At 41.4% G+C, this 14,434-nt stretch overlaps 1 protein-coding gene across 3 annotated transcripts in view; it reads right to left on the reverse strand.

The window, feature by feature from the left end:
• Positions 1–688: 688 nt before the first annotated feature.
• Positions 689–14,434, reverse strand: part of LOC112145326 (kynurenine 3-monooxygenase) — a 35,051-nt gene continuing 21,305 nt past the window's right edge. For all 3 annotated transcript variants that reach the window (XM_024270486.2, XM_024270485.2, XM_024270483.2), the window contains 9 exons: positions 9,825–9,990; positions 9,658–9,729; positions 7,627–7,748; positions 7,041–7,188; positions 6,910–6,967; positions 6,766–6,848; positions 2,234–2,335; positions 2,098–2,157; positions 689–1,130 (listed from right to left, as the gene is read on the reverse strand). In XM_024270486.2, the coding sequence (XP_024126254.1) occupies positions 963–1,130; positions 2,098–2,157; positions 2,234–2,335; positions 6,766–6,848; positions 6,910–6,967; positions 7,041–7,188; positions 7,627–7,748; positions 9,658–9,729; positions 9,825–9,990 (979 nt within the window). In that variant the 3' untranslated portion in view covers positions 689–962. The remainder of the gene's footprint in view (positions 1,131–2,097; positions 2,158–2,233; positions 2,336–6,765; positions 6,849–6,909; positions 6,968–7,040; positions 7,189–7,626; positions 7,749–9,657; positions 9,730–9,824; positions 9,991–14,434) is intronic.

Raw genomic sequence — 14,434 nt, forward strand, 5'->3', positions numbered from 1 at the left:
AGAATATCGGACTTCTATCGCGTTTACATGGACTGGAATGCGCGCCGACACAGCCGGTGTGTGAGCCTTAAAAGTCACAGACACGCGTACGCACGTGCAAGCCAAGCCCAGGATCACGTCTGACAGGCGGGGGCAGCAGATCGCCGCGCGGGGCGGGCTTACAGGTTTGAGGATCGGAGCTTGAGGAGTTCTGGTTAGGAACAGTCAGCGCGTCAAAAAACGTATTCCTCGACATCATATCTGTCTCTCATTTATTCTGAGAGAGACATCCACAGACGGAGCTGGTAGCCCCTTCGACACGCGGCGCGGCGACAGAAACACATTTTTTGACGAGCCGCGAGCAGCAAATTCCCCGCGCGGGACATGAGAAATCACGTTTGGTGCTTCCTGGCTCCTCCTCCGCCCAGCTGATTGGAGGAAGGAATAAATGATAGACAGGGGCACTGGACAGCCCGCCGATGTCCCGCTTCCAGAGTCATATATCTCACTTTGATTGGTTCATTCAGCTCTGCACATAACAACTGTCATTCATATCAGCCTTGCGGGCCGCACGAACAGTAATCTTTCAGTAATCTTTCATATGAAGACGCGGGCCGCAAATCATCATCCTGCGGGCCGCAAATGGCCCGCGGGCCGCGAGTTTGAGACCCCTGATTTAAAGGAATGAAGCCAAAGACAGACAGAACACTGACTGTTCTGAAAACACACATTTATTGGTTTATGTCAAACATCTCCATAAACCCATTAATGTATCCTAATGAGCTTAATATCAAGTTAAATATGAAGACTTCCTAAGAAACCTGATCAATAATGTGCTGAACTCTACAGCTGGAATCCTCTGCTGTCAACATTACTGCATCATTACCGGTAAGGTGTCAAAAGGTTAGAATGAATTTTATTATTAGCTTGAGATCAGTCATTTGATGAGCAGCTAATGGGCTTTAACCACACTGCCATTTTTGTCACATTTGGGTTGTTATCATTCCAGGGATCCGAAAAGTCACAAGTCTGCTCCATATTTTCTCTGCAGGAACAGCAAGCTGGCTCATTTGATGACTATACTTGGTGAGCAGGTAGGAGCCTCCCAACGCAGCCCCCGCAGCACTGAGGAGCAGCCCGCGGTTTATCACCTGTTCAGGAAACAAAAAAATGTATGCAGTGGAGATTCAATCCAGTTATCTGTACTCCTGAAAAATATGGTGTCTAAGCTGCATTTATGTTAATGACAACCACAAGGACAAACTGGACTGGAATTTGCACTTGCTTTAATTGGCTTTCACTCTCATAGTTTCCAGTGAACACTTGAAAATGTCTCCAACAGATTGGTGGCATTTAGAATTACAGATTCGTATCTTTTTATGTGTACATCTGTTATATTGAGAAAGAAAATCAAAAATGTGTGAAACCAGCTCCCTTTTTTTACTTAACGATAGGAGTGAAAGTTGAGCCAGATCTTTATTGAACAAATCTATATTTTCTCCAAAGGCCGTGCCATAAACATTAATCTTTTAGGAAGACAAACAAAAACAAAAATGCACAAAAATGCTGATATCTGCCAGTAAAATGCTAATAAATGCCACTTTGAGTACACAAAATGCTCATTCATGCATACAAAATTCTAATCCTTGCACAAAATGCTGATTTGTGCCTACAAGGCTAGAGCACAGAATAAATATTTTACTTTTAGTCAGAGGTTGGAGGTTAAACATTAGATTAAAACTTGAACAGTTGACTATTATGTTTTCCTCCAAGTTCAACAAGGTGAACAATTAAAAAGTCAGGTTATAAAACCTCTTGCTTCTCTGTGATCCTGAGAGACAAAGCTGTCAGAATGAGCCAAGGACTGCATTGAGGAGCTTTCTCTGAAGCTGGTTTGAAAAGCCTTTTCTACTTTCAGCAGAGTTGAACGGCTGAAAGGTTTCTCAAGGGTAAAGTTTGTACTTGTGTGAGTCACAACTTTCTTCTTTGATGGCCGCTGATATTTCAGGAATGTAAGGGAGTACTAAATCAATACACACAGATGTTGTAAAGACACAGCCAAGAAGTAAGATTGCCGCTCAGAACAATAACATAATGCATAAAATATAGAATGTTTACTTTGTTTTGCCAGTGCCAGCGCTCCACAGCCTGATGGTATGGGATCCTGGTAAAAGTGACCTACAGAACAGAAATAGAACCATGAACTAGACGTAGGCATTTCACAAAAGTGATGGTTTGAAGGTAAAACACTCACCATTGTGTAAAGTGGGATGATTGTCTTCGGCAGGAAGAAGTGAAGGACGTTATCTACATGCTTTCTGAAGAGAAACCATTTGGAGTTGACGTGCGCTCGCATCTAGAAAACAAAAAGATGAAGCATTTTACAAACCTTCCTTCACTTGCACACTTGAATAAAACACACGGAGTTCAAAAGGGGACATTTGAGTCAGGGGTTTGCAAATGACTCAGAAAGTCTGAATAAAAATCCATAAAATTTGTGTGAATTCTTTAACCCTTTAACACCGGAGCTCCAGTGTTTATGTTCTTTGATTTACTATAACTTTCCAGCCGATAACACGATAATTCCAGTAGATTTTTTCAGCCGCTTTTCTCCTTCAGAATCTGATGGACAGTTGAAAAGTTACAATGTGCTATAGATTTTGTGTTTAAGCATCACCGGCGACACCTCCAGTGATAAAGGGTTAAGAAATTGAACTATAAGAATTTCATTTTCTTAGCATTTTGAATGTTCTTTTCCAACGTGCTGCGTTGAATACAGAGTACCTGTTTAAAACAGAAATTACCGGATTATATTCCTGCGCTGACGGTCTCTGGATGCATGTCCTGATTTGAAAAGAATCTTCCTGTTTTATAAACCCCGCAAATGAATGATAAAGAATGATGACAATAAGCTCATCTGAAATGTTGGACATGAAACCTGTAATGAGGCAGCTTTATCCCTCCAGAACAGTCTCTCCTGAGAACAGCAGCTTTTTGAGAATCTTTCAGTGTAAATCACTTTAGCTTTTGTGTTGAAGTGGTCTGCAGGCATCAGCCAACAGAAATAACAGAGGAGTGCCGAAAGAAGGTAATTTCTTTCATTTAACTCTGAATGTTTTCTCCTTCATTTATTATTCCTCATTCTCACGTCCTCGACGCTCTGTCCTCCATTCTGAAGTATTCATCTTTTTACCTGTTTGTGCTCTGAGATCTGCAGACCAGCTTTGGATGAAAAAAAACCCACATTATGCTAAGTCTGCTTTAGATTTTTAAGAGCACATTATAAAGAATATTCAATTCAAGGACAGAAAATTAAACAAATGTGATGGAAAAATATGCAAAAGTCAGAGTGAACAAACCAAACCCCAGTTTGTTTTCTTCCATTCCGCATCAGTGAATACAATGGTCAGTACAGATTATTATATTAGCTGGATATTATTTAAACAGTTCACCTATAGAATCAAATAAGTCAAGCAGAATGTCTTTAGAAATGGTCATCATTCATAAGACACATTTATCTGCTGGGACTTCAGTTTTAGCTTCACCTGCAGTGGTCATGTTACCTTCAAATTACAAACTGTTGCTTTTACTACATCAGACATGAAATACCGGAATTATTAAAAATCATTTATTTCATTTTGCATTCAACTTATAGATGAGCTGATCAATGAACAAGCATTTTACAACTCTTATAAAAACAAAGGGAGACATGAGCATTTTCAGGAAGCCCCTGATCCCCCCTGTCTGATTATGATAGCTCTGTGTCTCACTAGCGTAAATCTTCACCACTCCTGGTCCTGTGTCTTAATTTATTTGTTTCTAAGCCTGTTTTTGATGACACTTTCTGTCTGGATATCTTTTGTTTTGGATGTGGACTGTTTCAACCTCAGAATCCACAAGGAAGGATTCAACCCAACACTCCTGAACTCTGCCTTGCCCTCATCCATTCTACCACCGTCACAGCGAAGCCTACGCCCCAGTGGACAGGAGGTTCCACCCAGTCAAAACCCCTTTTGTTCAAAGAAAATAAAAATGTTTTTTTAACACTCTTGGGTCTATTAACCTTGGCTGCTCTTTATCCCGCCCCCTGACAAGTTTTTATTTATCTTTAGGGATACAGAATAAAGTGAGTTTAGAAGAAAAGTGTTATCTTTCAAATCAATAAAGACATATTTATCTATCCACAAAACATCAAAGTGATTTTATGGTCATTTGCAGGCATAACTGTAAATAATTTGAAACGTTATCAACGTGATATCATGTTGTAATGGTGGTTCCTCTCTCTATTTATTGATTGATCTAAAACATAGTTAAAGTCCCTGACATTTTTTTTAATGTTTTTTTTATCTTAAAATGTTCCCAGTAGTGTTTTAAATATGATTATGAAGTTTTTAACCAAAATCCCACAACCTAAATGTCTTAAAAAGCCATTTTTCCATTTTTCTGAAGCCTGTATCCAAACTCTCCTCTGAGGGGGCGTGGCTTTCCATCAATCTGGGTAATGTCCAGCCGTATGGTTCTGATCCAGATGTCCGCTGGGACGAGGAAGTGAAGATCTTCATGGACAGAACTTCCTCCAAAATCCTGATTCTTTCTCCTTCCAGTTCACCAAAGACTCTTTTAGCTCATTCTCCAATGTTTATTGACTGTGATCAATACATTCAATCATTGGTTTCTCAGAGTTCTTGATAAAATAATCAAAGCTAACATCAAAATGCTCTTTCATTGATTTACAATCCTTTCCAACTGCGGTCAAATGAGCCGCCGTTCACATTTCCGTGGTCACATCAAGAAGCTCCGTGGAGTCTGGTGGAGATTTTCCAGCGTTCTCAGTCCTGCTACCGTAAGTATTGGATGAAACTCACACCAAAAATCCAGTGATGCTGATTTGACCACAGAAATGTGAACGGCGGCTCATTTGACTGCAGTCAATGTGAAGATACCATCTTCTCTTCTCCAGAACCTGAACTAGACACTAGGAACAGATGAGGGTTTAGTGCATGTGCAGCAGAGCTGTTGATGGAAAGAAGATCATTCATTCAAACAGAGTCTGTCCAAGACAGTTTGATTGATTTAAAAGGAGAAATACTCAGAAATGCAAAAACAAAATGATTTCTTATTACATTTGTTCTCTTTCAGAAGAAAAACGACACACAGACATTTAAAAACTAAAACGTGATTTTCATCAGAGGAGGACTTTAAGCACTGCACAGAGCCTCACTCATTGCAAAGTATTATTTGTTCACGCTCAGCCTGCATACCAAGCTTTTCATGGTGACCCGATCTCCGGTTCACCTGATCCGGCTTCGACTTTGGTTCTGACCCTGATCTCTCTGGTTGTTCTGTGATCCTCTCATGCTTGTTGCTGACTCCTGCCTGCCTGACCCTGATTTATATTTGTGGACTTTTACTTTTGTGAATAAACCTGCTGTACTTGGAACTAGCCGTCTGCCTGTTCTCTCACCCCTTCCTTGTGTTCAGCCTGACTTTTAGAAATTACAAAATGTTATCATCAGAACAGAATTTGTGTGGGCATCTTACAGGCACTGACTGATCATCTGCACACCCCGTCCATGCAGTTAGGAGCCAGTGCGAGCATCTTCCAAATGACTAGAGAGTGGTGTAAGGACACCATACCATCACCCACTCTTTATAAGTGCACGTAACTCCATTATCCTTAGAAATATTTCGTGAAACACTTAGCACACGCACGACAGTGGTCTGTTCCATTTTCATGAGGTGACCACACAAGCCTCAAAAGAACTTCAAGATGCAGCCCCTCCTCTCTACAACCCAAACAACCAAAAACCTGGAGTCTATGTATGCAGGTTGACCCAAAAGGGTGCATATAACTATGTTTATTTGGTAATCAATGAAACATTTCCCCATTTTTACTATCGGATTTCAAACACAATGAAAAGGTACATAAGATGAAGTTCTCTACAACATCAGGCATAAACCACAGAAGTAAAAACACATACATTCGAGTTATTCATATTGTTGTTTCAGTCGAGAAGTTTTAAAGTTGTTCTTTAAAGTACACAAGGTCAGTTTTAAACTGCAAGTTTTTCCAACATCTAAAGGGAGTGCACATTTTAGTAACAATCAGCATTTGTGATTGTTAAGCAATTAAGTAAAGTAAATCCATCTATCTTTCTAACCGGCTTTTTCCCTTTTGAAATTGCTGGAGCCTATCCCAGCTACTGTTAACTGAAGGTGGAGTACACCCTGAAAAGGTTTCCAATCTGTTGTGGGGCCACACACACACACCTATGTGTTATTTAGAATGATCAATTTACCTGTGAAGCCTGTTTTTGACTATAGGAGGAAGCTGTGCGTGTCCTCCCACACGTGCACGAGGAGAACATACAAACTCCACACAGAAAGGTTACAGCCAGGATTTGAACCAGGGACGAAAAGGCAAGACTGCTAACCACTACACCACCATGCTGCCCATATATGTAAGACAATATGTTATCAAATTAATCTTTAGCAGGGGTGTCAAACTCAATCCCACAGGGGACCAAAATCCAAAACACACCTTAAGCTTAAAAATATACAAGTTAGAAATGAGCGCAAGATAACATCACGCCATTAATAGCAATATTAGAGACTTACCCGGACTTTGACACATGTGATCTATAGCATTCATTTCTCTGGGATGTCTTCATTTGCTAATCTACCCGTTTTTCTTCTGTTATAACTGTGTTCCCTTTAACAGTTCGAGTACTATAGGACAGTGTGCATTCTTGGACTAAAGAAAAATGATAAAGATGTGAGACTTACTTCAACATAGTTGTACATGGCCAGGTCTGCAATTGCATGGTCGTCTGGAACCCGCACCTTGGTATACTCAGGCAACACGGCACCTGGAGAAACAGAGGTCAACAGTGAGATCTTCTTAAACTCTTAAATTTACCATAAACTTACTGAAATCCTCATTGAACTGTTCCATTAGTTCATCAAAGACAATGCAGTCCTCAAAGCCCTAAAAAACAAATCAAAGGAACAGTCAGTCTGTTCTGTTCCTCCTCCTCTTGCCCTCCAGTAGTGTCACTCACAGCGTTCATCCCCTGTCCATAGAACGGCACCACAGCGTGGGCTGCGTCTCCCATAAGGACACATTTCTCACCGATGTGATATGGGGTGCACTTAACAGAGACCATCGCTTGAGCGGGAAGGCGGAAATAATCTTTCTTGAGTGCTTCTCTGCAACATACAAATAGAAACAGAACAATTTAGAACTTTTAGCAGTACACTGAAAGTGTTTGTCTTATTCAGCATTTTTTATAAACAGCCTGTGTGTGTTTCTGGCTGCAGAGACACCTGACACAACTGCCTGCTGAAAAAGGAGTCTGCCCTGATTCAGAAAACATTAAAGAGGAAGGAAAAGCGGTGTTCCTTTTTTCTGCCTGAGCACTCTGGATAAAATCAGCCCTGAAAGGAGCAGAGCGGCTAAAAGCCTCAAACGTCTTTGCACCTCCTGCCTTTCACATTTCTCCATGTCCCTGAAACACGCGATTCACCTCAAATAAAAACCTCATCAGTGTGAGTGTACGTCAGAAACATCACACTTCGTGGATCACAAAGGAAGGAAGCAAAAGGGAAATATAGATTAGAGACGGGAGAGTCAAGATGTTCACTTACGCTCCAATTAGCGGGATGGTGTCAGGGAAGTAATTTTGGAAAAACTGGATGACTTCGTCTCCTGTTGTGATCTTCTCAAAGTCCTCAAATGGCATGAAGAGGGTGCAGGTAAAGGTCTTGTCCTGAATGGAAAGATAATGAGCACATGTGCTGATGAGAACTCTTCAATCAGCTCACTCACAACACTTTGTTGTATGACCTTTCAGGAAACAACTGTGCATCTACAGCTCTATGTAAGACTGACACAATAAACTAGGCAAGCATCTTTCATAAATGTGACGTACATGACATGGGGAAGTAAATTTGACGATGTATGATGCTGCGACCAATTATAAATGCAGCACTGGTTAAAAGATCTGATCATTTCAGGCTTCTGCATCTGAGTTTTGTGCACAAAAAAGCTTTGTCTTTTCTTGTAGAAGCAGCATGCAGGGCTTTTATTTTGCAGAATCTAAGAGAGATTTGGTTGTGAAAAACAGACAATCAAAAGCAACTGCTGGAAAAGTAAAACTACTTCAAACTTTGTCATTTGAGCCAGAGCTTAATGGTAAACATGTCTCCTGTTTAAATAACTAGTAATAAATAAAGTTTTTATTTTTTTGGTGACTGAGAAGATAAAAAGTAAAGTAAGAAAACAAGAATAATTTACACTGCAACAAATCTCAAACACTTTTCTGGGCATGAAAAGCTTTTACTTTGAAGGCTTTGACGTCCTTGTTCAATATTCCATCACAAAAACTGGATAATGGAACGAGATGAGTTCCATTATCCAGTTTGTACCAAGGTCACCTAAAAGAGAGGGTCACCTAAAGCTGCAGGGAGGCAGGTGCAAGAGTTACATGGAAGGGCTTTGGCTTTGATCAATTCGATTCTCACCTTAAAAGGAAGAAAGGTTTGTTACTAATAGCATCTTTACATGCAGACCTCTTATTCTCGAAGGGTCAAATTTCATTGGATAGATGAGAAAAAGAGCCATTAGGAATAACTTTTTAGAACAGAAAAATGCTCCTAGACCAAAGGGAATTCATGGTATCTAATAATAAATTTTATTTCATTTGTTGTTATCTTCAACTCTTGTGTTTTTAATTAAATATTTTCTGGCTAGATCTAAGACTTCAATGCATCTGATAAACAGCGACCGCATAACAGCTGACACCACTCCAGTATGCCTGTCAATCTCCGTTCAGATCTTCCCTCAATCAAGATCTCAAATACTTAACCCTTTAACACTGGAGCTATCACCAGTGACAGGATATACCCTTGGTCTGACTCCAGGATCACCTGAGCTCTCAAACCCCTGAACCACATTAGGTTTTTGGTTCATGGAAGAGACCATTCAGATCATTTTTTTGCTTAATCAATGAATAAATAATTATATATATATATATATATATATATATATATATATATATATATATATATATATATACATTTATATATAGCTGCCACTTACACAGCAATTTCTTGTGGTATAATTATCAGTCTTGGTTTAAATGTTAGATCATTTTGCAAAAATGTAAGCATATCTTCACTCTTGTGTGAGTGGCTTCAATAAAAACATCCCAGTGGACATTTGAGCAGTGTTGCTGTTACCATGGTATCCACAGCAGCAAGACTACTTTCTTCTATTCTGTCTTTCTCAGAACCAGGGCAGTATACAACAATGTGAAATAGTCAAAGAGTAGCTGTCTCAAACAAGTCTCACACAAGCAAGAGACAAATCTGAACTCAATTTGTCCCACAGGTTAATTGTTGAAAAACAGGACAAAAAGACAGATGACAAAGACCAAAGGAGATTAAGGACAAAAAAAGTCAGAAGGCCTCCAGTCAGAGAAAATACTGTGGCATTGATTTGACCCATACTTTGTCATGTGTTGTGTAAGCTTTAGTTAGCTTGGAGGACATCCCAGAGGTCCTTAAGTTTCTTTGAACTGATTTTTTCTTTCTAGCTGTACCACCACCTATACATAGTTACAACAAAACGTACTGTGTGTAATTCCAAGAGAAAACAGGAAGAAGCTTCATACTCACCAGGTTGGGTAGAGCTATCATCATGAAAGTGTTTCGTGGCCAGATGTGCAGATAGTTAGGCTTCATGGCAAACTGGAAAAATAAGCCAAAAAGAAAATCTTGATAAAAGTTGAAAAAAATGTGTTTTGCTACCACTCAGCAACACAAGTGACTTCCTGTGAACTGACCTCTCCATTGATGGGTGGCATGGTGAGCTCCATGTAGCCATGAGGGATGTACGTCTGACTGTAGTTAAAGCGACTACGCCGAAGGAACTGCTTTCGAATGGCGGAAAAAGCTCCATCACAACCAACAATCAGGTCTGCATGAATTTGATCTTTTGATCCATCAGTCCTTTCAAGCAGAGCAGAAATAAAGAAGTCTATTTTAACATTTTTTTAACCACTGCCAAGTAGCCCAATCCCACAATGCCTCACATATTGATCCCCCTCCTCAAACACCCTGATGAAATGTCAGAATTGACTATATATGATAACTGGACAGAGTGAGCCCTCCCCCTAGCGTTCCAAACAGGAAGTATCTGCTGGTTCTAAGACATCAAAATCCCATGGACTTCTGTAGAGGTAAAAACAGATATTACTAAGTCATTCTGTAGGTAAGTATAACCATTCTTACTCTGATCTTTTATTTAAAACTTGTTCTTGACAATCCTCATTTTTTTCCACAATATTTTTTCCGTAGTTCAAGTTATTCAAGTTATCAACCGGCTAATCCTGACTAGAGAGAGTGGTTACCATAGAACTGTAAACTCAAACAGACCAATCACTGCCTACTGATGCTTTCTGGTTCAAACATGGCGACGTCCATATTGCCCAAAAAATGGCAACTGATTGACTTAATTTCATTGGAGAAACCGTAGAGGCAAATCATTTTCTATGGTTGATGTCACACTTATTTGGTCCAGTTTTTACATCAAGGACTATTTGCATGGGCCACAGTTCACAATAATCATTCAGTGCACTTGGATTCTGCTCGGTTGGCGGCAGAGAACAATGCTGGGTGGCACAAATAGCAAATTATAAATCCACCATCAAATATAAACCTGGGAAAAACACCCAAATGGAATGCTCTATCACGCTTCCCTACACGGGAAAATCCTGCTCACTGCAATTTGACCCAGGTGGAGACTTTTGCAGAAGATTTGAAGAACAGGAAATCCACTTGTCCCACCTTCCAGGAGCAGTGCCAATGGAAAGCTAAATATGCAGCTCAACCAGAAGTTTATCAGACTTTCTCCGAAAACCTGAAATTATTGCGTAATGGAACAGAATTGAGAATTGAATGAAGTACTGGGGAGGTGTTTCTTGCAGACAAACTCTGGGCTGGAAGTCTTTCAGTCTCTTGTCCTCAAAAGTGAGGGAAAAGAGGTGTGGGCCAGCTACCACAATGGAATGGGCCACCCTAGTAGTGACAGAACGCTATTCACATTATGTTAGCGTTGCTATTGAGCATGGATGACTAGAGATAGAAAAGAGTGGACCAGTGCTTGCCCCCAGTGTTTGTGCCAAACGTGGGTCTGGGGGTAAAGCCTCGCTAGTCTCCAGTAAGACCTCGTATCCCTTTTAGGTGGTGGGTTAGACTATTTGTCGGTTGGTAAAATTTATGACAGGTGGCCCCATATTTTGGTCATGACTGACGTTTTTAACTAATATACCAAAGCAATTCCAACAACAGACCAGTCGGCAGCAACAACAGCTCACACTGTTTTAAATTAGAAGTTTAGCTGTCCAGAAATAATTCTCACAGTGCAGCTTTTGAATCCTTGTTGTTTAAAGAACTCTGTCTTTTGCATAGGTTTGAAGAAGAGTTGCACAACAGCTTACTGGCCTGAGGGCAGTGGAGGATGAGAGCGTGTTAACTGAACATTGTTAGGCCTGCTGAATTCCCTCATAGAAGCTGAGCACGGACAATAGGCTGAACGCTTACCCACCCTTGTGCAGGCCTACAACAACACTGTGCACAGTACCACTGGCTTTACCCCGGATTTTGTGTTTTTTGGAAGACATGCTCAGCTGCCAGTGGATTGGATGACGAGGCTTGGACCAAAGGAGCAACTGCAGACTCTACAAGGCTGGGTAAGCTCACACCAGAAGGGACTACAGAATGACTATAAAACTGTAAAAGAGCAGGCCATGATGGGATAAGAGCTGGACCAGCAATAGTACACCAGAAAACCCCAGCAGAGATTCCTTCTGCCTGGAGAGAGAGGGCTTGTACAAAACTTCCACAGAAGGCTGCAGGGAAGATAAACACAAGATGGCTCAGAGAGCCATTTGTTATGGTGTCCCAACTCCATGAAGGCAGTCCAGTGTCCGGCATCCAGAAAGTAATCCTTCTGTGATCCTGTTTTACTTGATTTATCTGATGCTTTTGATACGGTAAATCACGAAATCCTGCTGTCAAGGCTAAAAAATGTGGTGGGGGTTGGTGGTGCTCCCCTCACCTGGTTTAAATCATACCTGGCAGATGGAACCGTGAGCGTGAATCTATCTAAATGGTTGGAACGTGAAAGAGAGAACACACCACACCAATCCTGGCTTCCCTCCTTCTCTTATTTGTTTTGTATCTTTGAGTGGTCTGGCCCCGCCTTACCTCTCTGAGCTTCTCTCTCCCTACACTCCTCCCCGGTGCCTCCGGGGAGGAGTGTAGGAGTCTAAGAGGAAGTGTAGAGGGGATTCAGACATTTTCATCTGTGCACCAAAGCTCTGGAGCGCTTTGCCTTTTAACATTCATGATGCATCGTCTCTGTCCATTTTTAACATCCATTTTTACAGCCAAGTTTTTAGTCTTCTATGAGACTCTGCTGTTTTTTGTTCTGTTTTTACTTTGTTTCTACTCTGTTTTAAATCTGTTTTTACTGTCTTGGTTTTAGTTGTATGCTCTCTATCTGTTACAGGTGTCTAGCTTCAGCTGAGCACAGAGCTAAAGATTGTAAAGCCACAGTTCACTGTTCAGAGTGCGACAGTAACATGCACATTTCTGCCATGCATGCTGGACCACCACCATGGAAGGCTGCAGACGCTGATGAGAAAACAGATGTGCATGGCGGGGAGCCAGACCTCTCTAGCTCGATAGTGACTTCCTCAAACTGTACCGAGGTATGTGGACAAGGTCTGTGCGGCAAATCGTGTTCAAAGATTTGTTTAGTCACTGTTTACCACAAATCAGCCCCTGAAAAGAAGAGAAGATTGTATGCAATCTTAGATGACCAGAGCAATGTTTCACTGGCTCGTTCACACTTTTTTTACATTTTTGATCAGTATGGTGAAGCACTCCCCTATACGCTAAAAACATGCTCAGGCAAAGTCGACTAAACAGGGCGGAGAGCATTTGATTTTTATATTGAAGACATCAATGGCCGAGTCTCTATGCCCCTGCCCGTGCTCACTGAGTGCAACCAAATCCCAGACAACAAGAATGAAATACCAACTCCAGAAGCTGCAGCTGCTCATCCTCATTTGAAACATTTATCCACACAAATACCACCTTTCGATTCTTCAGCGGAAATTCTCCTGCTCCTTGGTAGAGATATCATACGGGCTCACAAGGTACGCTGTCAAGTAAATGGCCCTCATGCAGCACCTTATGCCCAACAGCTCGACCTTGGATGGGTCATTGTGGGAGATGTGTGCCTCGCAGGAACACACAGGCCGACCGTGAACTCTTATAAAACCAACATACTGGAAAACGGTCGCCCCACTCTACTGTCTCCATGCACCAACAAAAAGTATACAAAAGAGAAGTCAACAGAGAACTTCCTCATTTATGAAAGATATCAAGCAAAAGATAATCTTGGTGAACAGATTTTCAAACAAACACCCAATGATGACAAGATGGCATTGTCTGCAGAGAATGAGAGGTTTCTTAACACCATGAACAAAGAGTTCACAAAGGATGAGTCAAGTGATTGGGTCGCCCCATTCCCCTTTCAAGATCCTCGTCAGCATTTGCCCAACAACAGAAAACAACTCCAACAGGCCAAAAGCACAATAATCCATGCAGTTCAAGGAGAAGTGTACAGGGACGACATCAGTCACATTGAAAAGGGCGAGTCTGTACACAAACAAAGCCCACTCAGCAAATTGAGTCCTCTCGTGGAAAGCGACAAAAGTCGGAGGACGACTAAAAATGGCTCAACTGCCAACTGAAGAAACGCATCCCATTCTCATGCCCGGCAAACACCACGTAACTCAGCTCCTGATTCGACACTTTCATGCACAAGTATGCCATCAGGGCAGACACTTTACTGAAGGTACAATAAGAGCTGCAGGTTTCTGGATAGTAGGTGGAAAGAGATGGGCAGTAATGTTCACATGTATGAGCACCAGAGCTATACTTATTGAAGTTATAGAATCAATAGACCCATTATCCTTCATCAATGCTCTACGTTGCTTTGTTGCCTTCAGAGGTCCTGTCAAACTGCTCAGGTCAGATTGTGACACAAATTTTATTAGCACTTGCAAGGAACTCAAAATTAACAAATCCAGTTGCCAGAACACCAAAGTAAATGCATACCTTCAAGACACTGCCTCTAAGTGGCAGTTTAATCCACCGCATGCCTCCCAGATGGCAGGCTCTTGGGAACGTATGATCGTTGTGAGTCGACGAGTTCTTGATGCCATTCAGTTCCAACAAGGGAAAACCAAACTCACACACGAGGTGTTGGTGACATTCATGGCGGAGGTGATGCCAATTGTTAATGCCAGGCCATTGACTACAGTTTCCACCGACCCAGAACATCCTGAAATTCTCACCCCTGCCATGCTTCTCACGCAAA

This window comes from Oryzias melastigma, linkage group LG5, assembly GCF_002922805.2.
Source record: "Oryzias melastigma strain HK-1 linkage group LG5, ASM292280v2, whole genome shotgun sequence".
NCBI lineage: Eukaryota > Metazoa > Chordata > Actinopteri > Beloniformes > Adrianichthyidae > Oryzias > Oryzias melastigma.